This window comes from Pholis gunnellus (assembly GCF_910591455.1).
Source record: "Pholis gunnellus genome assembly, chromosome: 8".
Lineage (NCBI taxonomy): Eukaryota > Metazoa > Chordata > Actinopteri > Perciformes > Pholidae > Pholis > Pholis gunnellus.
The window spans coordinates 7162207-7187774 of NC_136534.1; the positions used below are offsets into that span (position 1 = coordinate 7162207).

The 25568-nt window shown below is 43.5% G+C and overlaps 1 protein-coding gene across 1 annotated transcript; it reads left to right on the forward strand.

The window, feature by feature from the left end:
• Window positions 1-6137: 6137 nt before the first annotated feature.
• On the forward strand, window positions 6138-11699 carry gdf6a (growth differentiation factor 6a; the record flags this gene model as incomplete). Its single annotated transcript, XM_079163953.1, has 2 exons — window positions 6138-6498; window positions 10711-11699. 2 exons carry the CDS (start codon window positions 6138-6140, stop codon window positions 11697-11699), a joined length of 1350 nt encoding a protein of 449 aa, XP_079020079.1.
• Between the last annotated feature and the right edge of the window lie 13869 nt (window positions 11700-25568).

Consider the following 25568-nt stretch of genomic DNA (forward strand, 5'->3'; position numbering starts at 1 on the left):
TATATCGTCTGTGGACCATGAATGTTTGTACAATATTTCAAGGCAATCCATCAAGTATATGTTGTGATATATCCCTGAATATAATGAAAACGTTGACCTGCTGGTAGCACTACTAGATGAAAGTTAATAGGTCAAGTCATTCAGATTTATCCTCAAGGGACCATGCATGTTCGTACAAAGTTTTACAGCAATCCATCCAATGGTTGTCGACATATTTCACTCTGAATTACAAATGTCAACCTGATGGTGGTGCTAGAGGAAAAGCCTCTGGGATCCATCATCTGGGGACCATGAATGTCTGCTCAATTGCATTGCAATGCATCAACCAGCTGTTGGGATTTTCAGTCTGGACCAAAGTGGTGGGCCGACCAATAGATTTCCATAGAGCCATGATAGCGTGGCTGAAAACAGAATAAGAGATGAGACAAATGCAAATGTAGAGTTCAGAGTCTCCACAGATTCAGCTATAAAGACGAAAGATTGGTATTACTCTTTTCATATTCTTGTTTTTCGTCAAAGTCATCTTGGTTTCAGATGATCAAATGCAGCACAATAATAGATGAAAGGTGTCCCATTTCTGTGCACTGCACTAACTCTCCTTATCATCCTTCTGTGCCAAAACTGTGGGGCTGCCGGCCAAAAGCTACAAAGTGCCTCTATCATTGGGATATAATAGACGATGGAGCGATATAATAGGACATCCTCTTGGGAGAAAAAGGTCTTCTGTAGAGACCAAAGTCGTGATGAACTCTTAACAAAACTTTTCGTAAATGCAAATTCAAACAAGGAAGAAACATATCTTATTGATGCTTTGAAGCTAAATAATGCAGAATTTCTCTCACGCTTGAATAAACTTTATACAATCACTTCACGTCATTTCCTCTCAGCATCGTTGCCTAAGGGGGTCAGTTGCGTAAGAGCATACATGTGTTGTTTTTTTGCATTGGGAATGATGTAATTGACCCCAAGGCCTGTGTGCTGCTGCCGCATCGATGAACCCGAACACTTGCTTCATCCAGATGGTAAACTTTTTCTCCGATTTTGCCTCGATCATCTGGATTCCCCAAACAACCCCCTGCCAATAACAGAATGATATCACCACTTGACCTAATATAAGCCACGTACCCTGTATGAGCAGCCCAGACTCGTGCAAAACCCTCTTTCTTCAAACCACAGAGGCCCAAATAGGATTGCAAAAATAGAGCAGAGACTCCTGGGAATCAGACTCAAACCTCCTTTTTTTTAATCAGACCCTTAAAATAGATTTGCGTGCTGTGCGGCCAACACCACCTTGCCTACATTTTTCACTTTTGTTTTCAGGCATCCACAGCATCATCATACCGAGGCATTGCACAGCTGCCTGACGCACTGGCACAGCAGAATCCGATTATAGGCACCAAACAGGGCAGAGCAACCACAGCCGTGCCCTAGCAACAGTCTTAGCAACCGAGGGCAACGCGCTTTACGAAAGGACTCCAGCTATAGATGGGACCAATTATGTGTAAATCTGCAAAGACTGTAGACTTCTGCTGCTCATCCTGAGACGCTATATCCTTCACTGAGAAAAATATCTAGAGTGTGCCGAAGTGATGTGGGGGTGTTCGCCATTCAGCTGTTCAGTGTTTTTCTCACACTGAATGAACATTGTGTCCTTGAGCCAGCGTTTGTGAGCTCAGGAAAGAAAAGAAACTAACAGTGAAGACAACAGGTTTAAAAAATCCATGATGATGGATGTTAAAAGAGTTATTCCAATGAGCCTGTGATGTATGATTATGTACACTAGGAAAGTGCTCGACAAGAAATTAGGTCTGAGGCAAATGAAGGAACAGGGGCAGAAATAATTCAATAAACAGGGTGTGGTTGAGAGGAGAGAGTGGCGTTTTTCTATTTTAGGAAGTGACTTTTTTTTAATAAATTCATGCAACTACAAGCAGCCTTATGAAGGAAACGCAAGAGGCTTCTTCAGAACATGCAATAAAGCATCAGAGATCAGACTGTGGCGTCCACGAGCCAAATCATTCAAAAAGGAATCGTCTCATGGTATTTGTATTCATAATATGTTGAAAGTCACTCAATAGTGTCAGCTTGTAACATGAACCCCTGTGAGGTATTTGGATACAGACGCCTGCCCATGATGCATCTGAGCTGTGGTGACATTTTTGCCTGTTTCGCATGTGTTTGCACTTGTCCTGAACTAGCCCATATAAAGTAAGATTATGCACCCGGATCCTCTGCATGACTCCAGACAATGTTGATTGGCTACCCACTGGGCGACGGGCTAAGCATGATCTAAGTTGCAAACACAGGAGATTTTCAGCTCTCTTGAGCATGACAAACTGCTCCAATCTACCTGTGTCAGGGATACACAGTCACTCCAACAACTCAACTATGCATAAGAGTGGCCTGACTAGGAAGTAGATGAACTGGGAAAGGTAGACTTGGATAAACGCGTGTGGGTGGGATGCTGAGATCATGTGTACATGACTAGTAAACAAGTCTTTAAGCCTCCACTGAATCTATTTCCCGTGTCCAGATGGTCTGCTTGTAAAACAGCATGGCGTGGGCGTGAATGATAAATTCCCTTAATCCATCCCAGTCTATGTGCTTTTTAATGTTGATAACTCACTAATGTGAAAGCTGTTTATTCCAATTTGATATTAACCCCACTCCATCTGTTAAGTTGCGTAATTTCAGTGGTGACGACATTCGACGCACACTGTGTGATCTTAACTGAGCATCTATGTCCAAACGCAGGAAGTGTCATTCTTTTCGGTGCAGCACATCATTTGCAACACTCGTTCTGAGCCCCTCAAGCCCTTAAACAGACTGCGTCATCACTGCATGACATCAAGACTGAGTAATCACTTTGACTTTTGATCATCCCAGGGAGCATAAAGCATATTGAAGCCGATGCCAACACTGATAAAAGGGATTCCTGATAGTCCAGAATATGTTCATTAGGTTCGTACCATACATAAGTAGCGGACTGTTATGATAACACCCTATGGCATCATTCTCTCTGTTTTGGCCCCAAATGGTTCCACACAGGACCTTTACGGTGCTAAACCCTTTTAAAAAGACATACAATTCTAACAATAAACTATATTTAACAAATAATATCACCCAATTACAAAATTACCTTTTGTTTTCCACATCTCACTTCAAAGCCATTTTCATTATAAAGGCTTGTTCAGATATCCTCTGACAATGACAGCATCTTCTCCCACACTGCCCTCAAATGGCTTGTGTTATATTATATCATGATGTATGCAGCGATGGGGATTTTCGTTTTGTTTCATCTGATGCCCCCACAGTTGCTGTGAATGTTTGTTTGTTTTTACCCTCCGGGAGATGCCTCGAGAATAAAAGGCACGCGAATTATATATGTGATTGTGACCAATGGAGGTGATGTAAACATCCAACTTCAGACCTCATGTGTCCTCATTTCACCCAGAACCACCCAAAACATGGATGATGGTGCGTGCGTTCATGTGGGTGATTCGACAAAAAGACTCGTTCCTGAACTTGTAAACAGCCCCTCCTCTCCTCAGCCCACCTGCTCCCACCCTGTGAACAGTTTCATTTATATCTATTGATTGATTTTAATTTCAGCGAAATGGTAATGATGGATTGGTTAGAAATGATCTTTCGTGAAAGAAAAATAAATGACATGCTTGCCTGGATGTGTGACGGTGGTTTCCTCGCAGAAGGATGCGCGTCGGTCGGTGAAGCACAAAAGGGTCGTTCCGCTGCTTGTGCTGGTGCTCCGGTGGTGGCAGCCTCCGATCTGATGTTTGTATGTTGGGTGGAGGAGAGAGAGACAGACAGAGAGAGAGAGAGAGAGAGAGAGAGAGAGAGAGAGAGAGAGAGAGAGAGATGAGGACACGATTGGACAGGAAGCGAGACCACTGACAGTGCACGCGCGATATGACTATACCATCCTGAGGGTGTTACATAACGCGAGAGGCATTACTTAACCACTCACTCCCCTCCATCACATAGAGCCGACTGCTGACGTATAATATGTAGGCTATATGCAGTGACATGTGTGTATGGCAATCTGGCATATGATCAACATGTAACTGACACACCGGATATAAATCTAAATGTCCATTTTACCACATGACACACGCCTCGATACATCTCGAGGCCAACCAGTTATAATATGTTCTAATATGATATTAACATATCCTCTTTTTAAAAATTCAGAATATTTATCCTAACGGCTTTTCCGTGGATTTGTGTAATTTAGTATTTCTTAAATTCTTATGTCGCTGACTGAGTCACATTATGGGATGCCAGCTGTAAAAACGTGACATATAGGCCGAGCATGTGTGTTGAACACACGCAGGAGGTCTATGTGTACAGAGACGGGCATGTGCGTGTGTTGACTTCCTCTCTGCGAGTTTGCTCTCCGTGGTGCTGAAATCAGGGAGGCGCTCGCGGCTCCTCTCCCAATTTATAACCGTTTATATTCAGCGCAACCGCAGTATGGACCAAATTGCGCCATGTATCTCCTCTGAAACACAGCCTTTGGACCACACGTTAATGTTGTGTTTGCAGAGGCGTTAGCCATTACAAGTGCGTCCGATTTGGTTCTGAAGAAGCGCTGGACACTGGTTGGTACTGGATTAAACGTTAGCATGTGACTTATATGAGCTGCAGTTTGTCTTCTTAGCACTGAGGCCCTCTGCTGGAACGAGATAATGTCACACAGTGGGCTGCAGGTTAACGCAACTAAATGTATTGACATAAAGACCCCCATCACTGTAACCTGAATCATCGCAAACTCACAACTGTTTGTCTTTTTAGGAAAAAATGAAGAAACCAAACGCAGGAGTTGGGAAATTACAAAAGTACAAATGTGTTGGTTGGTGGCACGCGCGTCTGGCCTTGATGATGCATTCAGGTAACATGAAGATACAATGTTCCTACTTGATGTTTCAGTCATTGTCAAAACTGGTCATTCAACAGAAGTTTGGTGAATTACATGTTTACCTTGAATTCAATATAATACATGATCAGACAAACAATCAGATTTTCCCAGAGGACGTGAATGCAGCATTTGTCCTGGTTTCTTTCTGGTCCACATTGGGTTGTAATAAATGACAATGTCCACTAGAGGTCACTAGTGTTATTTAAAACATGTTTGTTGCATTTGAGTGACTCAACATTTCGGCTCAACATTTCGGCTAAAATGTTGAGAGTTTACTGTGGTCACCTCTGAGTTACAATTAAAATGCACGAGACCTTTGCCCTTCCGTTAATTCTCTCCTGTGAAAATGCTATACGCTCAACACAAAATCAATACTGAAATGTCACCTGCCTTGTTATATTAATCATATTATTCAATATTCCTCAAATACATGTATTAAATCCAGTAGAAAAAAAATGTATGTTTCTTTAAAAAAAAAAAAAAGGCCGCTGCTTTATGATCACCTGGTGCACATTGTGTGTCTATCTGTGCGTAAAATCTAATCTAATCTGATTTGACGTGTCCTTGGAAGCTTTCAGACTTTGTGATAAGGAGCACTTTAACTCTGTTCAAGTGTTTCTGAAAATTGTTTGGACCTGCATCTTTGGTACATTTTATACACCTCCAGTAACGGAAGTATCTCTATGCTGCTCCTGTGCTTTTAGTCTAAACCATTTGTCAAACATAATTATTTGAGGAAGGAGCAAAACAGTATAATTGTATTGTTTGATTTACAGATATACGTCACAATCTGAATTATTTTCATCCAAATTAAAAGGGAACCATAATTCTCTGGACGGTGTAGATGAGTTCAGCAATTGGCTGCTAAACCACCACCACCAACAACAACTTTCCCTCATGGACTGTCGTGTCTGTGTCGGTCTGTTGTCTCTGGAGCGCGTCTGTTTGGAGGTCTGTGACATGAAATTGTTTGAGAAGCCCTGCACTGAGCGACCATGTGGGCGTGTTTCCCTCGGCCCAACAGTCTCCGCTGTTGTGTGGAGTCCAGAGCGCAAATCGCATTTCTTCTGGTGCGACCGGAGGGCGCAAAAGTAGCAGTTCTCCGACCCTGACGCGCACACCATCTCCGACTCCGGCGGCCCCCCGAATCCAACTTTACTGAGCGGGAGTTTCTTAACATCTCCCGGTGACTCTTTCAGCCATGGACGCATCTCGACTCGTGACGCTATATCTGGGCCTGCTCCTTACTTTCCTTGGGAATATACCGTGTTTCCAGTCTGCTGCTATCATCTCTCCCTCTGCGCCGAGGAGAAACCGGGGAGCCCGGATCTCTCATCGGGACGGACAAAGGTCATCCAAGATCCTAAAAGACATCCTCGCGTCTACGCACCCTATCGTGGGCCATCACAAAGAAGAACTAAAGGACGCTATTGTGCCGCATGAATACATGCTCTCCATATACAGGACATACTCGGCTGCAGAGAAGCTCGGACTAAACGCAAGCTTTTTCCGCTCCTCTAAATCTGCCAACACCATAACAAGTTTTGTGGACAGAGGAACAGGTTGGTTTCAGTCCCTTGCCAGCTCCATCAGCTCATTCTTGCATAATTCGGTGACACAGTGTTTCCTTAAAATTCGGGTCTAATATTCTCTCGTATAGAATTGTGGCTTACAACTACAGTCATGCATAAAAAAAGTACAGAAAAACAAGCTCGCAGCGGCAACTTTTACGCACGTTTTAGAGCAGGCAAATATAATGTGAAAGCGCACTTATACGCGCACAAAACATATCTAAAACATACGAATAAGTGTGAATCAAAAGTAAGGTTAGAAAGTTGCAGGATTACATGTTGTACATGAGCACTTTTGTGACTGTATTGGGATCTATTTACCGCAAAGCCGGCGAAACACGTAACTTGTTTCAAGTATTTACTTATATTACACTTAAATTAACCTCTAGGTAACACGACAGTAAAACACTAATTAAGGCGCTCTCTAAATGAAGGCAGTAAATCACTGTCAGTGCAGTCTACAGCAACAACTGATCTGCCCCCTCCACGTGAATACAGAGGAATCTTTTTTTTTACTTCAGTTGTTGTTTCATTTCCAAACGCAAACAGGGGAAAAAACCCACCAAACATTTCAAATACCAACAGAGGCTAGCATCCCAAAACCCGTCACGTATTTTAAAGAGTCCAATCAGTTGCCGTTATGCTGCCCAGTTTGGCCAACTTGTGCTGACAAAGGGAGTTGGGGGCCAAGGCAGAGCGGGTCGGTGTGAGAAGCAGGTGTTTGGGTCAGTTAACATGTAGTAACCAAGTGATTTGACTGGCCTCCGAGGACAAACACAATCTGATAAACACAAACACATCCACATCCAGCGCACACAAAGAGACATAAGCCGAGTTAATCTTTGCAGGAGAAATAAAAGCTATCTTTGTTTGCGTTCCCTCTGGTCTGGAACACTCCGAGACTGTGCGCTGCAAAAAATATCCATCATTACGATTTATTTAGTCCGGAGTCGGCTGCTTGAATCCACTTGTTATCTGCCTGCATGGTGAGGTGCAACTGTAGACATATACAGCGCAAATCAACTTATTTTAAGACAGTGGAATGTCATTCAGAACAGTTGATTACAATATGTGATACATTTTGCTAAAACAACCAAAACAACAACCTATATTTATTATATGTGGTGTTCTCTCACTCACTTGCTCATTTTCAGAGAAAATAAGTTTAAAGACTGAATATAAAGCTAAATGGCTCGTCCGTGGTGCCATTTCTTGCAGTGTGAACTGATCTGATAGGAAAAACGCCTCACTTTCTCCTGTGATTTTGATGTGATGTGTCACTGGCTCTGACCCCGAGCTGGACCCTCTGAGAGCTGCTTGGCATCGAACGGCTGATTGGAGTATTTGAACTCGGTGATCTAATTGAGTGTTCATGTCATAACATATCCAACACTGTCTATTCTTCCATAATGACCCAGCTCGGCCACGATGGGCACATCACCAAAAAGACGACGAGGGGCGAAAAATGAAAGAGCACTTCCTCCGCTGTGAATTGTTTTTTCTTTTTCTTTTTTTTTTACTGCGGAACCTCCCTTTGCGAGCGCCACTTTAATTACGGAAAATATTTTTTTCTTCTCGTTCTTTCAGCTCAAGCGCCTTTGGTTTCTTCTGGGATTCCTCCCAGCATCCCCTAAGTGTTGTATTGCATTAACCTGCAGAATGGACCTCAGCTGGGAGCTCTCGTTATTTCAATCGCCTCCGTCAGGAATATAAATACACACGGGGGCAGCTTTTGACGCGTAAAGTAACAGGTTTTACGTCTTTTACGCATATTCATGCGCGCAGAGACAGGTTTTACTAAGTGCACCTATGATCTACGGCTTCTTTGGTTCTCGCACCTTTGTAGGTAAATTAAATTAGCTTATAAAACCAGGCAGGGTGTTTCTGGAGGTCAGAAATGGCAAGATCAGAAAAGAATAACCCGAATTGGAAAATTTGTTTTGGCACTTGGTGTGACTCATTAAAGCGCAGATGGTGCAGCCCGGCCTCTCTCTCTCTCTCTCTCTCTCTCTCTCTCTCTCTCTCTCTCTCTCTCTCTCTCTCTCTCTCTCTCGCTCTAAACAGAGGCATAGATGGCAAAAATATGTTTTACATTGGATCAAAAACAAGCAACAGGGTCAAACTAAAGTGCACAGAATGCCATTCTGACCAAGCAATAAAGTCCACCGCACTCTCTCCCCCAATTATCCACCATCAAGCATCTTACGCGTAATGGAAAAAATTGGCTTTTTACATAATAATGAAATTAAGAAAACTCTCTGCATTTTTTTAACTGTCAACACGAATATCTCTCAATAATTCCAACAGTGTGTGCAGTCAGTCAGTCAGTCCGTGCAGGCGCGTTTTAAGGGGAATGTTGTCGTTGGCAGGATGAGATGAAATATAAGAGGGGAAGTGCTTTAATGAGGAAGTTGGGAATTCAGAACTGTTAATTATTTGGTGAACTTGCATTCGATTTGTTTGAGGTCTTATAAAAAAAAAAGAGTCCTAATGCAGACCATACGGGCACAGTCACTGAAACGAGCACACGGTTTCAATCAGCTTTTACTGTTTGACGCGGCAGGGTTCACGGAGGGAAACTGACAACTAGATTCAGATATCTCTTTAGAGCAAGTTTTACAAATTTTATGACAAGGGTTCTTAGATGTAGTCATGTCACTTTTATTTGTTTGAATTTCAGATAGAAATGGAGACAGTCAATCGAGGCAGCATGCTTTTATTTTACAAGAAAGAAAAGACCACACATCATTCATCTCAACAAGCAATTTAATTCCTTTTTTTAGGTTTAAAACCTTGTATGGAAAAGGTGACGTTTAAAAGAGAGGATTTCCTTTATCCCATAATAACTTAATAAACCTTTTAAGATTTCTTTTAAATGGTGTGCAATTTTCTTGATACATTTTCCTCATAAATTCTGCATTCACTCTATCAAAATCTCGAAAAAAAGGAAAAAATGCAGGAAACAAAAAAAGAATGATATAAACGGAAAATGATACAAAAAAGACCTTGTTGTAGTTGATATTGGAGCAAAGCCAAGAACAATTTAATTGAATATGTGTTGTGTTGACAACACATGTCAAACATATTTTATTCTGATCAAACATGCATTTCGTAAAAAAAAACTTTAAAAAACACTCGGACTTTTTAAATGCAGATATTTATTGTGTTGTGTAAACGCTAATGCTTTTTCATGCATTGTCCCTCAGTGTTATATTCCAGTCTCATTGATGGGATATTTGCTGGCCTCCTGGGTCTCCAGCAGGGAATAATGCATTAATTGTGTATTGTTCAGTTGAGTGTACAGTATGTCGCCTTTGGTCCGTTGTGTCTGGCAGCACCCAGGGGCCTACAAATCACTAGGCCCCTTGTTTTTTTTGTTTTTTTCTTCCTTCGCCTTACAACGCTGCAAGAACACATTTGTGATATTCGGACTGCTTCTTGAGAACGTTTGAGATCGCAAAGAAGGAACAACTTCATGTCCACTCTGTCAAAGAGCTTGAAATTAGTAATCAATCTGTCATCAAGTGGAATGAAAGCAGAGCCGTTTTCATTAAAACATTCTGCCTTGATTAAAAGTAGCGCGACATTACATTTTACTCAGATTTTATTGGATTATTGTCACTGCAATATCAAAAAAAACGAATTCCAGCCCTGGAATAACAGGTGGATAAAAAAATGTATATATGTGTTTGTTTTTTAACAAGCGAAGTTCCTGTGTATGACATGAAGATCACAATACAATCTCAAACTGTTCATGTGCAACAAATGTGCATGGAATTCAATTACGAAACCGTAAAGCAGGTTAAACTTAACCCTCACATATCCTTAAGCATTGCAACATATTTTATTGTCGAGATCAGTTTGTTTGAATGGAGTCAAATCAAATCAAAGGGAAATAATGGATTTATAAGTATAATATAATCATGGATTTAGGCAGTTCTTTTTTTTTTTTTACCAATAATAAACTTTTTTTCATTCATATCCAAACTGAGGACTTGTCAGCTGTAGTTTGTTTCAGGCAGGTTCAGGGTGGACATTTGAAAAACAAGAGGCGGAGAGAGAGAGAGAGTGTGTGTGTGTGAGAGAGAGAGAGAGATGCCTCTGTGGGAGAATGTGCCCCCCTCCCTCCCTCCCCCATCCCTCTGAACACTGTACACCCTAAGTGAATCTGACTGCAATTATTTTCTTCTTTTATCCTTGCAGACGATCTTTTGCACTCTCCTCTGCGAAGACAAAAGTATCTGTTTGATGTCTCAACCCTTTCAGACAAAGAGGAGCTGGTCGGGGCGGAATTAAGGATATTCAGGAGAGCGCCCGGGAATCTGCAAACTTCCCTGCAGACGACGGGCCTCTACGACATCCAGCTCTACCCCTGCCGCTCGGACAGACTGCTGGACTCCAGGTCTCTGGACCCGCTGGACTCCACCAAGGCCGGCTGGGAAGTTCTGGACGCGTGGGACATGTTCAAAGCGAACCAGCATCATTACCACCACCCCCACCATCATCACCATCATCATCACTTCCAGCAGGGGAACCAGCTCTGCTTCCAGCTGCGCGTGACTCTCCGCAAATCAGACACCGAGGTGGACCTTAGGCAGCTGGGGCTGGACAGGAGCGGTCGGTCCCAGCAGGAGAAGGCCATCCTGGTGGCCTACACGCGCTCCAAGAAGAGGGAGAACCTGTTCAACGAGATGAAGGAGAAGATCAAGTCGCGGAGGTCGGCCAGCGAGAAAGAGGAGGCGACGGCGGCGAAGCCGACGGCGGCGGCGGGGGAGGAGGGGGTGTCGCTGAGGGGGGTCAAGGGGGAGGGCCCCCGGCGGCGGCGGAGGACCGCGCTGAGCAGCCGTCACGGCAAGAGGCACGGGAAGAAGTCCAAATCCAGGTGCAGCAAAAAGGCGCTGCATGTGAATTTCAAGGAGCTGGGATGGGACGACTGGATCATCGCGCCCCTGGATTACGAGGCGTACCACTGCGAGGGGGTGTGCGACTTCCCCCTGAGGTCGCACCTCGAGCCAACCAACCACGCCATCATACAGACGCTCATGAACTCCATGGACCCCAACAGCACCCCGCCCAGCTGCTGCGTCCCCACCAAACTCAGCCCCATCAGCATCCTGTACATAGACTCAGGCAATAACGTGGTGTACAAACAGTACGAGGACATGGTGGTGGAGCAGTGTGGGTGCAGGTAGCGGTCCTTACGCAAGAACAAAAAACAAAATAACAACAACAACTTTAAAAGACAGAAAAAAAATCAAAGATGAGCCTCGATGGGTCCCAGGTTGAAGATATAAAGCCCTCGCAGGTCTGACATTCTTTGACGCGCCTCGTCTTTATTCAAAAGGGATGCACACAAAGGCGATACCTGCTATTTATTCAGACTAATACAGTCACAGTAATTCACTCTCTCTGCCTTAACGTGTTACGCCTTCAGTCCCATCCACGCAACAAGTCGTCGCTCATCAAACAGGCTTTTGTTCCCCAGAGAGCGAGCCGTGTCCATGTGGCACGAGGGGGTGGCTCTACAAGGCGAGATGATGGGGGCCCATTGAGTCCGACCGTGCACCTGTTCGTGCCGAGGCCAGAGGACAGCGGGCTTTTGCCTGTCAGCGCTTTGTTGCAGCTCTGCTGCGTGATCCTGCCAGCACAGGCCGGACTCTTTTGGGTATGTGCATCCAGGCCGTAATTGCCACCGTCCAGCTGGAGTCATTACAGGCCACAGCTAGTGCCCTGTTATCCAAATCAAGGGGGTGAATGTCTAATCTAGCAAACACACACACACACACACACACACACACACACACACACACACCTACACACACACACACACACACACACACACACACACACACACACACACACACACACACACACACACACACACACTGGTCTGAGGAGAGGAGATAAGATGTGGTGGTAATGCCTTCAAGAGATTTTTTTTTTTTGCCTTACTGGAGAACAGTTGAGAGGCGTCACGCGCCTTTGTGGACAGAAAGGACACAAAACCAGACTTGTGCCTGACTGGGGCCCTCTTGTAAAAAAACAAAAAAAACAAGAAGAAGAAGAAGAAAAAAGCACACATTACAGAGGCGAACTTTTTGCTCAAAAGTCTGCATCTTTACGAAATGCACTTCCGCAACTGACTGCGCCAAGGACACGCGGTCGGGTCAGCGAGAAAGTTTGTCTTCTCTGATGACGAACATAAGAAAAAGAAAAAAAGACTCGCAAACGAGGCGATATTTAAATGCACATTAGCTTTGAATGCACTGCTGTTCATTACTTCTTTTTTTTTTGAGCTGTAAATATTTGTACAGTCGAAAACTTTACAAAGTGCAACGAATGAAGAAATGAGAAAAAGGCATTTCTTTGTAAATATACAAAATGCACTCAAATCGGTATAATTTCTATTCTATAATTATTTTATTATTTGTGATGTACAGAGTTTCATGATAATCATATATTTCTTACATTGATAAGAGTAATTTAAGATGTATTCGATATTGTCTTTTTTTTGCAGAGGGTGGAAAATACCATTATTAATGTCTACCTCATAATTGCATATAGGATCTGAGTTTTGAGGTGCATTCAGTTAGAGCGTAAAGAGCTTTTATAATGATATATAAGATCATTTATATACATATATTACTGGATAATATTCCACACCATTACTGTACAAATAAAATTCAAAACAAAGTCTACCAGCCTGGTACTTCTGATGATTCATGCAACTCCCTTGTGGCATTCATTTCATACATTCAAGTGTTTTTAAGAGATTCTCACTTCCCCAGAAAGCACAAAAAAAGAAGCATCATATTTCATTATGAGGGAAGAAATACTTTTTTATCAATGGATTTATAAATACATTATGTAGGCCCAAATAACATTAAACAAAATGATATTCTTTCTTCCTGGATGATTACATATGCTTTTAAAATCATACTGAACAGCCTTTCAAGAAAAAAGAAAGAAAAAAAAGATATTGTGGCAATTTCAGACCATTCCTCGTAGTTATAGAGACTTTCTAGCTTGAGGTTTTATCAAAATCAACACCAGAATTCCCCAATAAGATGTGTATAATGCACATATGGAGCACATGTACCTTTGCCTTCAGGTATGCAAGCTAATCTATCCTTCCCCTTTGTAAACAGTCTCTCATCATAGACAACAAATGTCATCATTCAGTGACTGGCTGGCTGGGGATTGTGCCAAATAAACATATGGTGACCATCCAAGTAAGGAAATCCACTGACTGACTGTCATTGATATGGCACCAAATGTACGAACCCCGGCTATTTCCCAATGAATTAGCCTGCCTGGGTCAAGTTTACTTAACACTTTAATGTTTCCCAATCTGTGGATGAAAAAAAAAAAGTTTGAAAGAAGGGATTGCTTCCATATCGTCTATCGACCTTGGCCTGGAAACAATTAGGAAATTGCTTTGAAATGGTATATGTTGTCCAGGCTCTTGTACAGTATCATGTCACTCCCCACATGTTTGCTAGGGGGAAACAGGGGATGCTAAGTGCACTCTTTAGCGGTCGCAGCAAATGACTGACACAACAACCATTCCCCTGAGTATAACCAAATGGCCCTCCGGGCTATGTGTCTGGAGCACCATCGCCGGGGTGCTACTGCGAGCCACGCTATCCCTGCTGCTCACAAGTGCAGCATGGGAGATACTGTGCACCACTGTAGCGGCTGATTCTAGATTAGAAATACTGTAATGTTGCACAATGAAGTCTGCATTTCTAAGCAGCTTCATGTACGTCGTGGGATAAACCTTTTCCTTTTTGATTTATATTTATTTGACAAGTTCCCCGGTCTGGTGGGCACTGGCCTGGAGGTGAGACCGAATGTTAAGGGAACAGTTAAATGGTGATGAAAGGGAAAGGAATGCTTTGTTTACCCGCTTCAATCCCTCACTCTCAAGTTAAATGTTCCTATAAAGTTCTTCATCACAACCGCCTTATTGTCCCTCCGCTCCACGCCGAGGCAGAGAGAGCAAAAGCAGAGAGTCGTGTTTATTTGAAACTTGGCCCTAATATATTAGCCTAAGCAGACCGAAGTTGGCAAAGAGACGGGTCCTTTTCATCAGAAACACAAATAGTCCTGACACCCCACATCTGTGAGTGGAGGCTCCTATTTAGAGATCGGCGAGGCTGCATAAGTGAAGATCTACTAGGTGTTGCTCCGAGAGGAAGGTCCCGGGAGGCTCTCCAAGATGTAAAAGAACGCCTTGGCTCGTATGGAGACACGACTGCTCCTCATACTTAACCGCTCCGTTATCAGTGATGTCCTCATCAGCGACAGGAAAGGCATAAATCATGCTGATCTTTCAGACGGGCGAGAACCTCGAAGCAAGCAGAAATTTGTTTAACCGGCATTAAAAGAGCATTAGAGAATTTATCGCTAGGACTTATCTTGTGCTTTGATTTGTTGAACGAATGCAATCTAAATGTAGAGAGGGGAAGAGAAAAGAGAAGCCTTGGACGCTGCCAAGGCCGGACTTTCAAACTGCTACTGATATAATCCAGCAAGATGTTATTTATTTTACTGTGACTGTTTCTCTCCTCACAGATTTTTTTTTTTTTGCCTCTAGAGGGGTCTCTCCTTCTCTGGTTTCTTCTAGTTCCCACCGTTATGGTTTGCAGATACTGCAGTTCCCTCCATAATAAAGCTTGACACCTTCCTCAGGGCAAGAACACGGGCCAATGCAAGGTGGTGCTTCTCTGCGCAGAATAATGCAATACCCATGCAGAATAAAAACACCCTGACAGACGTGCGTGCCTACAGTGCATGTGCATTCACTCGCAACAAAGAGTGTCTCTCTTTCTGTATGTTTTTCGCGTATGAGTGGACAGAAGGGCAGCAGCTTACACAGATGGACAGCTGAGTGGTGCAGGAGAGCAGCAGATGCCTGAAGTGACCCTTACTGCCGCCTTTCATTGAACCACTGGCTTCAACACAAAGGCAGGGGCGGCCCCAAACATTAAATACACTTGCTTGTGCCCTGATGCCAGAGGTCACTGTCTTTTTTCTTTTCTTCTGCAGTCAGATTTAAAAAAAAACGTATTTAGAACAAAAAAATCAAAGATGTGCCTTGTAGAATGTTTTTAAGAAGTACTTGTCGAACGAGAACCAAAACTGAAAAGCTGTTTAAGAGTGTGGCGGTTGGTTGCACTTGGCAGCTGCTGTTTAAGCAGAGACAGATAATAAAGGCCAAACACAGCAGCCATAGTGTAACAAAAGATCAGGGTGTTTCCTCTAACGGGGCATCTGCCCGTCTCTTCCTCTGTGGTCCCACAGAAAGCCATCCCTCCCTCCTGTCAGACCATACGGTAACAGGAAGAGAGCGGACACCTCCACTTCACCACAGATAACCTGCTAATTGCATTAAACTCACTCCCAAATGGGCGTTTGAAATGTGAGAATGAAGCCATGTTGCTTTTTTCCCCATTGCATTAGAAACTTTAATGTGCATTTTGTAATTGGGAAGAAAAATGCATTAAATGCATTTATGTACTTGGAAAACAGCAAAGACTCAAGTCAACTTGATAGATCTGCTTGGAATACCTGTCCAGAGAAGCCTGCTTTTGTTCTGTTTATTTTCTAAAGGAATGTCTGAGGGTGCCCTTTCACCCCTCCTCATCCATTTACTGCCCCTGGTCTATGTTACAGATGGTGACCCGGGTCCTCGCCATCCCTGATTAACAAGTACACCTTCGGATTCTCCTGCAAATCTCCGCAGAAAGGAAGCTTGTCTTTTTGGTTATGTCCGCAGTTCATCTTTTTGTGCGTTTGTGTGAGGGTCTGAATGAGCTCGAGTCAAAAGTAAATTTACTCAGTTAACTCTGACAATGCTTGTGTTTGGGAGCAAGGCGAGGACATGACCTCGCTGCCCATTCACATCCGCGGAGGCTTGTAGAGAAGAAAGGGAGGGTCGTTGACCAACAGGGGCCAGACAATGGCATTCACTGGTCTGAGCATTCGGACCGCGGGAGGACAAATTAGGACTAAAGTGAATGCATTGGCTCGCAATGTTAAAGGGAAAAATAGGAATTGAATAGTAAAGCCGCTCCCCGGTAGCTTGGAACAGCCCTTACGACTCTAAAAGTGGGGGAAAAACCCAGAATCTCAAGAGTCAAAGGCACAATTCTATCTCTCCTCAATCAATGCCCATTAACTTTTTCTCTACAATATACAAAACATACCCAAATCTAAAGAGGGAGCTGGGTGGTAAAAAAGAGGTTTCGGTTCTGTGTTGTAAAGCGAGACATGTAGGCAAACAAACAAGGGTCAGGGGCAATGAGGCAGCAAGACAAGGATCTGACTTTGGATGGAGGGATGGCGTTGGGGTGAAGGGCGGAGGGCGGAGGGCGGCGGGGTGCAGGAGGACTTGATGGACAACTCCACAGCTCGGCAGAGGCAGAGCTTTCACTTAAAAATGGTGCCTGGCCTATCTCAAAAGGTCAGAGCCCAGAACACTAACACACTACATTAATCATGAGAGGCTGCGGCTTACCTGTCTAGCGTTTCAGCCGTGCCGTACAGTTAACCTCAATTATGCTTGATTACGAGGTGTGGAAGACGCAGGGCCTGATGCAAAAGATCAGGCATCAATAATGCAATTTCAGATTAGATGTGCCCGTCTGTCAGTGTGCCGAATGGACCGAGTGGTTCAATGAGCCGGTAAAAGGGCAATGTGCCTCGCTCTGTACCTCTGTCAATATCTTCACATTGCGGTCCTGAGCTGGAATGAAGCGCCACCATATGCATACACACAGACATATGCATATGAGACAAACGCATACACCAAAGCATTGTGTGGTGTACCAGAGAGAGCTAACGGCTTCATGCTGTCCCAGCCCCCTTCCTGGTAATTGCCCCATTATGTGTTGGTGGTGGATGGAGCCATTACAGATGTTTTATGACGGGGCCATTTTCATTTTGTCTTCCCAATGAGGGACAGATTTATGGTGCAAGGCAGTCTTCCATTCAGGGGTAAAAAAAAAAAAAACCCTCACCACCACATTCCCTAATACACAAACACACACCGAAAACAGAAATGCACATGACTTCACAGCATTATCTTTTACATGACTGTCACAACTGTGAGCCTGACCTGCCTTCACTTCAGCTCACTGCAGTGCCCACGGCTGTGAGTGAGGCTGTTGGCAGCAGCTTATGTGATGAATAAATGTTTGATGGCCCCGCGGAACAAGGCACACTTCCAGGCCGGTCGTCAGTCTGTTACCCCACGGGGTTAGGGGGGGTTGGGGTTGGAGAGAGGTTGCTGGGGGAAGATCTCCTCGAAGAGTCCCTGGTCTGCGGGGGAAGCGGCTGGCCTCGAGTAAAACCGAGTCTGACACTTTCTCACCAAATGTTATCCTACTGAAAGGAACCATCATAAAGGGCAAAGTAAACACCAGTTAGCTTTTCAGAATTAATCTCTTTTAGCTGGCAGTAGGGTGTTTGAAGTGCTGAAGACTCTTTGGCTGTGCGGTTTCTTTCCAGAGGCTGTTTTGGTGTGGTTCCCCGGAGTTCCCGCTTGAAAATCAAGTCTTAAGCTCAGTAGCTTTTGTGCCAAGAAAAATATCGGCCATAAATTGGTGCCTGAACAGGCAGTCTAATTACAGGGCTGCGGACTGAAAATGTATGCTCAACTCATGGCTACAATTATTAAGGTTAACAATAGGGACGCTGGGGTAGAGATCGCAAAAGCTTCAAAGAGCTCAACTTATTCTATGACTCGTGCAAGTGGGAAATAGGAGTAGGTCTGTGTCGGAAATAGTTTTCATTCGGTGCACAAACTGTGGAAAGTTGTCAGGTACAAGTCTTCAAACAAACAAGGTCAGCAGAGGAACACTGATTATTAATGATTTACTGAAGGAGCACAAAGAGAGCTGGAGAGACTAGATAGCCCAGAGGACCCAGGCGTTTGTGACTGAAACACTGCCTCATCATGTTACACACACCGGCCACCGTGACACCTCTGACACCTCGCTCCTATCAGCCCTACCTGCCCAAGAATGATTGACTTTCTCATTGTGACGGTCACCTCGGACAAGTCGCCCCTTGTCTCGTGATTTGACTTTTTCGTAAAAAAAAACCCCCACTGTCGTGGCTCCAAAACAGCAAACTTCTGCCGCAGTTGTTTTGAGCCGCATCAGGAAATGAAGGATGTATACGGCGAACCATGTTCAATGTTAGCTCCTGTTAATTCGCTTGAATGCCGCACTTCATTCGCTGCAACGTAAATTCTCCCGCTCTGGCACGAGGAATGGAGTGAGGTTTGTTTGGCCAGATGTAACTTTATCAGGGACTCCCTTTCTCCCCTGCTACGCTTGTGTCTCTCACATCTCTCAGCTCAGGCACAAAAAAAAAGGGAGCTCACACACAATATTTCTGTTTGCCGTAGTCTGACCCCTTTGTGAACTGCGGTAAAGTGAAAGGCACTTTCAGCCGAGGGGAATCGGATGGCAGTAACCATATGCCTTTCAACTGATACAAAGGTGGGAAAGGGGGAGGCCAGGGGTGTGTGTGTGTGTGTGTGTGTGTGTGTGTGTGTGTGTGTGTTGGGTGGGTGGGGTGGGGGGAGTTGCATGCTAGGGTGAAAAGGAAAGTGCCGTGCTGCATCTTTTTGTGTTGGTAAAGTGGTGGCGGTTTAGGGTCGGGAGGTTTGGGGTGAGAGAAGGGGGGCTGTTGTCTGGATGTGGTGCTGAACTCAAGGCAACGTCCGGCTGACTGACTGTTGAGATGGAGCCCTCTTATGGATGAGTGCAATGAGTAAACAGCATTCCTTTCACTCCGTCTGACCCTCTCTGCCTCCTATTTCTGTCTCTCTCTCTCGTCTTTCTTATAGTCTGTCTATATTAGCAAAAGCACTTCGCCTCCCAGTTTGTATCTGCTGCCTGTTTTCCACTTCTTCATCTGACCTCTGACTGACCAGCAGCCTCCTGAATACAAAAATAACAACTAGGTACCTATTTCAGGTACATTTGATGAGGAAATGTGTGCGATCACTATGTGAATTAAAGTCAAATACAGTCTGCACCCTTTTCCAACAATACAGATGTTGTGTGCAAAACAAACACTGCTTGTATGAGTCTCCTAGGAGTAGAAAAGTCAGTTAATAAGCTGAATTCTGTCTTCTCACAAAACCAAGAGTCTGACAAAATATCTTTTGTTTGCTGGCTGGTAAGGCGTAAGACCTCATTGGTCTTTTGTTTAGCGTTGGGTGGTGGGGAAGGGATTCCGGTCAAGATACATCCACAGGTATTTGACGACTTGGGAATAAGAGTCCACATCGTAAAGAAATATTTTGGTGAAAACATTTTGACAGGGATATTTATTTTTTGGATTACACACATCCAATGCAAAAAACACATGGGCTGCTATTTGAGATTTGCCCATGTGAATATCTGATGTCGTCTCCACTAAATCTTTCAGGAAAAGCTAGAGTCAGCAAAATAATCTTCTGCCTGTCTCGCACCCTAAATTATCTTATTTGCTTTATTGAATTAGAGCATGTCGAGATATTTACGTTCAATCCGTTACCTTGTGCGGCCTCAAACCACGTGAAAGAGTAGTAATATCTACATCTTTAACCCAAAGACAAAAGTGGTGGGTACCCAACTCAAACACCCATGCCTGCTTTTGCAACAAAAAACAACTTTTCGACTTGTCGTCTGAAAGTGAAGCAAATTTGTTTGTGTTCATTTGTCAGCAAACGGCAACTGCACAGATGTTAACTGTAACGTATACGCTGACTGTGTGTGAACTGAAAGTTCTTTACTATCATTTCTCTCCAGTCCGTCTCATCTCCCCTCTCATCTTTATCGGCTACATCGTAGGTAGGACGTGATGAAAACCTTGTCACAGCATTCGACTGGTCTCTCCAGTACACTGACATGGGTAGTTTGTATGTTCAGTAGATGCGAGTAAGATACATTAATGCATTCACAGACATTCACGTGCAATTCCCGTTGACCTGTGCTGATGCAGAAATCATACAGTATAAAATGCAGACTACCTCCCCTTATGACATACAAGTGTACAGAATGTGCTCACATGCCTTTCCTATTTAGTCTGAGTAACTCAAAGACATATAGATTACATTAAATCTAGATTACATCATGCTCTACAGAAGCAAGCATTTTATGATATGAGAATTAAGCTCAAATGCCTTATCAGTTTGAAATCTCAGCCGGTACAATGTTGATACACACATACACACACACACACACACACACACACACACACACACACACACACACACACACACACACACACACACACACACACACACACACACACACACACACATCTTAAAATGATTTGCTGCCTTATTACTATACAGTCGGTAATCTCTGTGAATGGTTACAGTAGATATAGGGAGCCGGCGTGTTTAGTAGGAAAGGACAGACAGGAAGAAGGTTTGTTACAGAAGCGACATTAATCTATTCCTCTCTGCGCTCTTTGAAGAGCAGCAGCAGCTATGACAGGCTAAATGTTTCCAGAGATGTCACATTTCCACAAAATCTAAAAAGGCTCTCGCGAGCACTCATCCTTTCATGTTTGATTGTGTGTTGGAGATCCTATGATAAACAGACGAGGGTGGTGGTTGGAGGGGAATAGGGGGTTTGTGGCGGAGGGGGGTTGTTGGAGAGGGGCTGTGGATGGGAACGTGCACTCCGCTGCTCGGCCCGGCTTCGCCACCGGATCCAGATGCTTTTGCAAATTACCCCTTTGTCTACTTCAGAGGGGTTCTGAAAAGTCTGAATTAAGATCCAGGGTTTCACTTCAGACTTCTAGGATTGCAGGGTTATTGCACTGAATCCGATTAATCTGGGGCGAACTATTCCGTCAACCCCTGTCACTTGTGCACTTATTGGCCCTAAAAGCGTGTATCCTCCCTCAGACGGACATTGAACAGATGCTGCAGGGCTGCTGTGAACCATTAAACATGTGAGATGTAGCTCATCAACGTCAAAATTGGAGCACAACTGGGCAGAGCAGGTACATTTAACACCATATGTCCTCTGGAAGCCAGATACACGCTTCCTGTGAGATTTGGAAATGACTTTAAATGATAAAGTAGAAATGCTTGGTCATCAGGCTGAGATATGTTGCAGGCACGCATGCACTCACACACGCACTCTCTTCCTGTCTGCCTCCATCCCTCTCCTCCTCATTCCTCCAAGGCTTTGTGTCCCTGTTTGTCGGTCCGGTTCCGTCGTCTTCTCCAGCACTGCTCAAGTGTTTTGTGTCTCAACACTCTGTTAGAGACTCGTAAAATTCTTGTGGAGAAAACAGAGCAATTCCAGCTGACCTCCGGTGAAGAGGCAGTAAAGAGAATGTAAACTGAGGCAAAGAAACAAAACGGACAGGGAGGAAAGAAATATGTTCTCATAAAAATAAAATAATAAAAATACCAGAACAGTAGTGAAACATCTTTTCAGAATGTTTTTATAAAAACCTCTTAACAAGCGCACGCATTGATGGATACAGTTTCATGACAGAGTGCCATTCACTTGTGTATGACGGCATTCAAATTGAGCCAGTGCCTCCTCACAGGCTACAATCAATAGTTTATGAATGAAAACGCCAGATGCGATTTGAAAGACGAATAGCATCTCTGAGCATCTTGTCTTGTTCTGTTTGCAAATCGGAAACATCGGCGCTCTCTGCATGAAACTTCAACCTCTGGGGATATGCCTCCGCCTCCCATTACATTTAGCATTTGTAGAAAAAGCAGTCTGGCATGCACAGAATGAAAGCGCACAGATGCAAAGCATTTGCGCTCATAATCCTCCACCTCTGAGGGGAAGTTGGTGGCGGTCTTCACATGGTCCGGAGATGGTGCGGTCATAGATCTCCTGGTGAGTCTGGTATGAGCCATTAGGAAGGGAAGCAGGAGTAGGAGGAGGGCATTCCTGATTTCCAGCCAGGCTGATCGGCAAAAGCCCGGTCCTCACCTGTCCCACAGCGGCAATGCTCTCTGCGGCCAGCAGGGTGTCCTGCGACTGGCACGTCTCGTTGGAGGCGGGGACGAGAGAGGGTGAAATTGAGAAAATTAGATTTAGAAAAAGCAGAGTTAGTTTTTTTTCTCAAGCCTGCAGCCTGTTTGCTTTGGTTTAAATCAGCAAAATTACTGAAGAACCATAACTCATCAACGAAAGCCACGTGAGAGCCATTCCTTCCCTCACTGCCCAGCTATCTGGGACATTAAAAGACTGTCTTCCGGCCTAAAACCTTAACCCATAATTCATGGCACATTGAACCCATAACGTACAGTGCTTCCTGTCTCTGGGTGGGATCACCGGTGGATCAGAAACCAGATTGTTGTGTTCTTGTACAGCTGAACATACCCCACAGAAACAGTTACTTCTGAAATAACTGTTTTTGAAACCCTTGTGTTTTGTTGACATTGGTCTTTCTTCCTCATTGATTGGAGTCATGCAGGCCTCACTGATGTATTTGTAAAAAATTAAATTGTCACTTGGGTTTTCCTTTTTCTCTGACCTCATTAAAACCCAGCATGGAGACAAGTATGGAAAAGGTCACATTTTCCTTTGCAACAAACAGAAATGACCAAGAAATATAACCTATGTATGATATAATACCTATTTCAACAAACTGTTTTTTATAGTAGGTGGTGCTTTATAAAAAATATTGTGAAAACCAATCACACAGATACAGAATAGGATTCATTGTATGTTTCTTTGAGGTCTCTAATACCCCAAACAGAATTACATAAGGCATCATGTCCTGTAGTGTACTTCTGAAACATTTAGGTAACAGTTCTTGTATAATTAGGAAAACTCATAAACCAGATCTTTTAAGCCGTTAAAGAGGACACAACAATTTAAATAAATTAGTTCTGAAATAGTGTTCATGAATATAAAATATATGGAGGAGTTTGCTTCAAAAGTATATTTCTATTTTAGTTTTTCAACACCTTTTTTTCTAATTAGCGTCACCAAAAGATTGGATTCGTTGAGCAAACATTTTTGTTTTGAGTTTTGAGTTCACCTGCATGTGTCTGGACTGTGGGAAACAAACTGGATCACCTGCAGGAAACCCACACAGACAACACATGCAGACTCCACGCAGAACGCACCAGCAGTGACTATCAAACTGTCCCCCTCAAAAAAAAAAGAAAATTCTCTCCCCTGCATAATGTAATGGTTTGTCCTTGTCTGAAGAAGAGAGCCCCCTGATAGCCATAATATACAGCCAGCCATGACTCTTTGGCTGGAGTTCCTGGACTCAAACTGAACTTGAGTGCATCTGTGCACAGTAAACTTTTCTGTTTTCTGTTTAGTCTGGCCACGACATTCTACTAAAACATTTTGAAACAAAAAAATTATATAGAAGAAGAAAAAGCACTTCCCTTAGACTTGGGAACCTCATCCAAAAACTGTCCGACTGGTTCAGGAAAGTGCAGAGTGAAAAAGCGGAGAAAGGCATTGCATCTATTAATTTGTGTCAATAAATGCATGAATTTACAGACATGTCAATTTTATGAGCCTCTGGCCAGAGTGCCAACACTTTCCACTGGCAGCGAGTTGGCCAAGTAAAATGGCTCAACTGTTTATGATTGACTGCTCACAGGAACAACAGTTAAAGTTTGGCACACTGCGTCTGCCTACCTGACGCAATTTTTTTTACAGTGTGTGCGTAGTGTGCATGTGCCCATTTAATACTTGTTTGAACATCTGCTCACTCAGTTTTTTACACACAAGTTTCCACACATAATTCAGAATTTGCTTCTCTTCTCAAAATGACACAACTTATCAATAAAGCAAGGGCCCTGTGCTTGTAAAGAAAATTACATGAGCTATTTGAAATCGATAACATAGCAACCCCCCCCCCCCCCCACACACACCTCCCGAGTCCCTCTGCAGAAATGAGCGGTACTGTTGCTGATTTATCACCCTTATATACTACTGTGTGTACTTAACTTGCCTTGGAAAACATGTGGATAGAAGTTACAGCTCCTTTCTTTTTTTTCTCCCTCTCTCACACAGACCACATTGTGCTCCTCACCAATCATATCGCAAGCTTCGCGATGTCATTTGAGGTGGGAACCCTTGTAGGAGGGCCTGATGTGAGGGTGGGAGGGAGTTAGTTCTTAGCCAGACACTAGGCTGAATAAATAAACCCGGAAACATTAAAAGGCCTTTTCCCCTTCACCTTTGAACTTGTGCATTAGATTGTGTAAACATACATCGAGACGTTTAGACACAGCTTGTCCTGACACTGTGCTACACACTCCCCTGCAACTGCAGGTCTAACCTCTGGTTTGTCTGTGTGGGAGGGCAAATGGTCAGGAATAAAAGCAATAGCAAAGTATTTAGAGGATTAAGAGTGGGATATTCTCTTCTTTTTTTTACACCGCCACTAAATCCGACAGAGCAGTGATTCCCCACATTTTTGGCTTGTGCCGCCTTCCGACAAAACATTTACTATTTGTTAACTTGTCATCGGTTGCATGTGGTTTGGATCGTTTCAACTAAAATGTGATTTTCTTTCTCGTATTTCAACACTTTTTAAAGCCTCAAACAAGTAAAATCATCCAGCATTTCATGAGAAAAGGCAAAGATTAGCAGAAGGTATAAATAAGCATTACTTTATATATCAGAAATATATGTATTTTGTTTAAAATTTGATGACTCTTGTCAAGCAAAATCTTCAAGGTGGGAACCACTGCTATACTGTATTTTTGTCGATAATGCAAAGTATGAATTTATGCATATATGCTGCTAAATATGGAGATCCTATTTATAAATGTTGGTCGAAATTAAGTCTCAAAATCCTTATTTTTCATTTTCAACGACAATGTAGGGAATATATTTTAAAATGTGTCCACTAGAAACCATACCTTAAAACAAAAAGGGAAATGACCACGCCCATGAATAGCATATTAGGTTGTGGTAGCACATAATGTGTTGAAATCATGTACTGGCACCCTGGAAACAATGCAAATTTAAAGTAAATTAAGATCCTTTGTTGTGGTGGATGCACAAATTCCCAGGTTCAACAGAAATTTGTTTTGA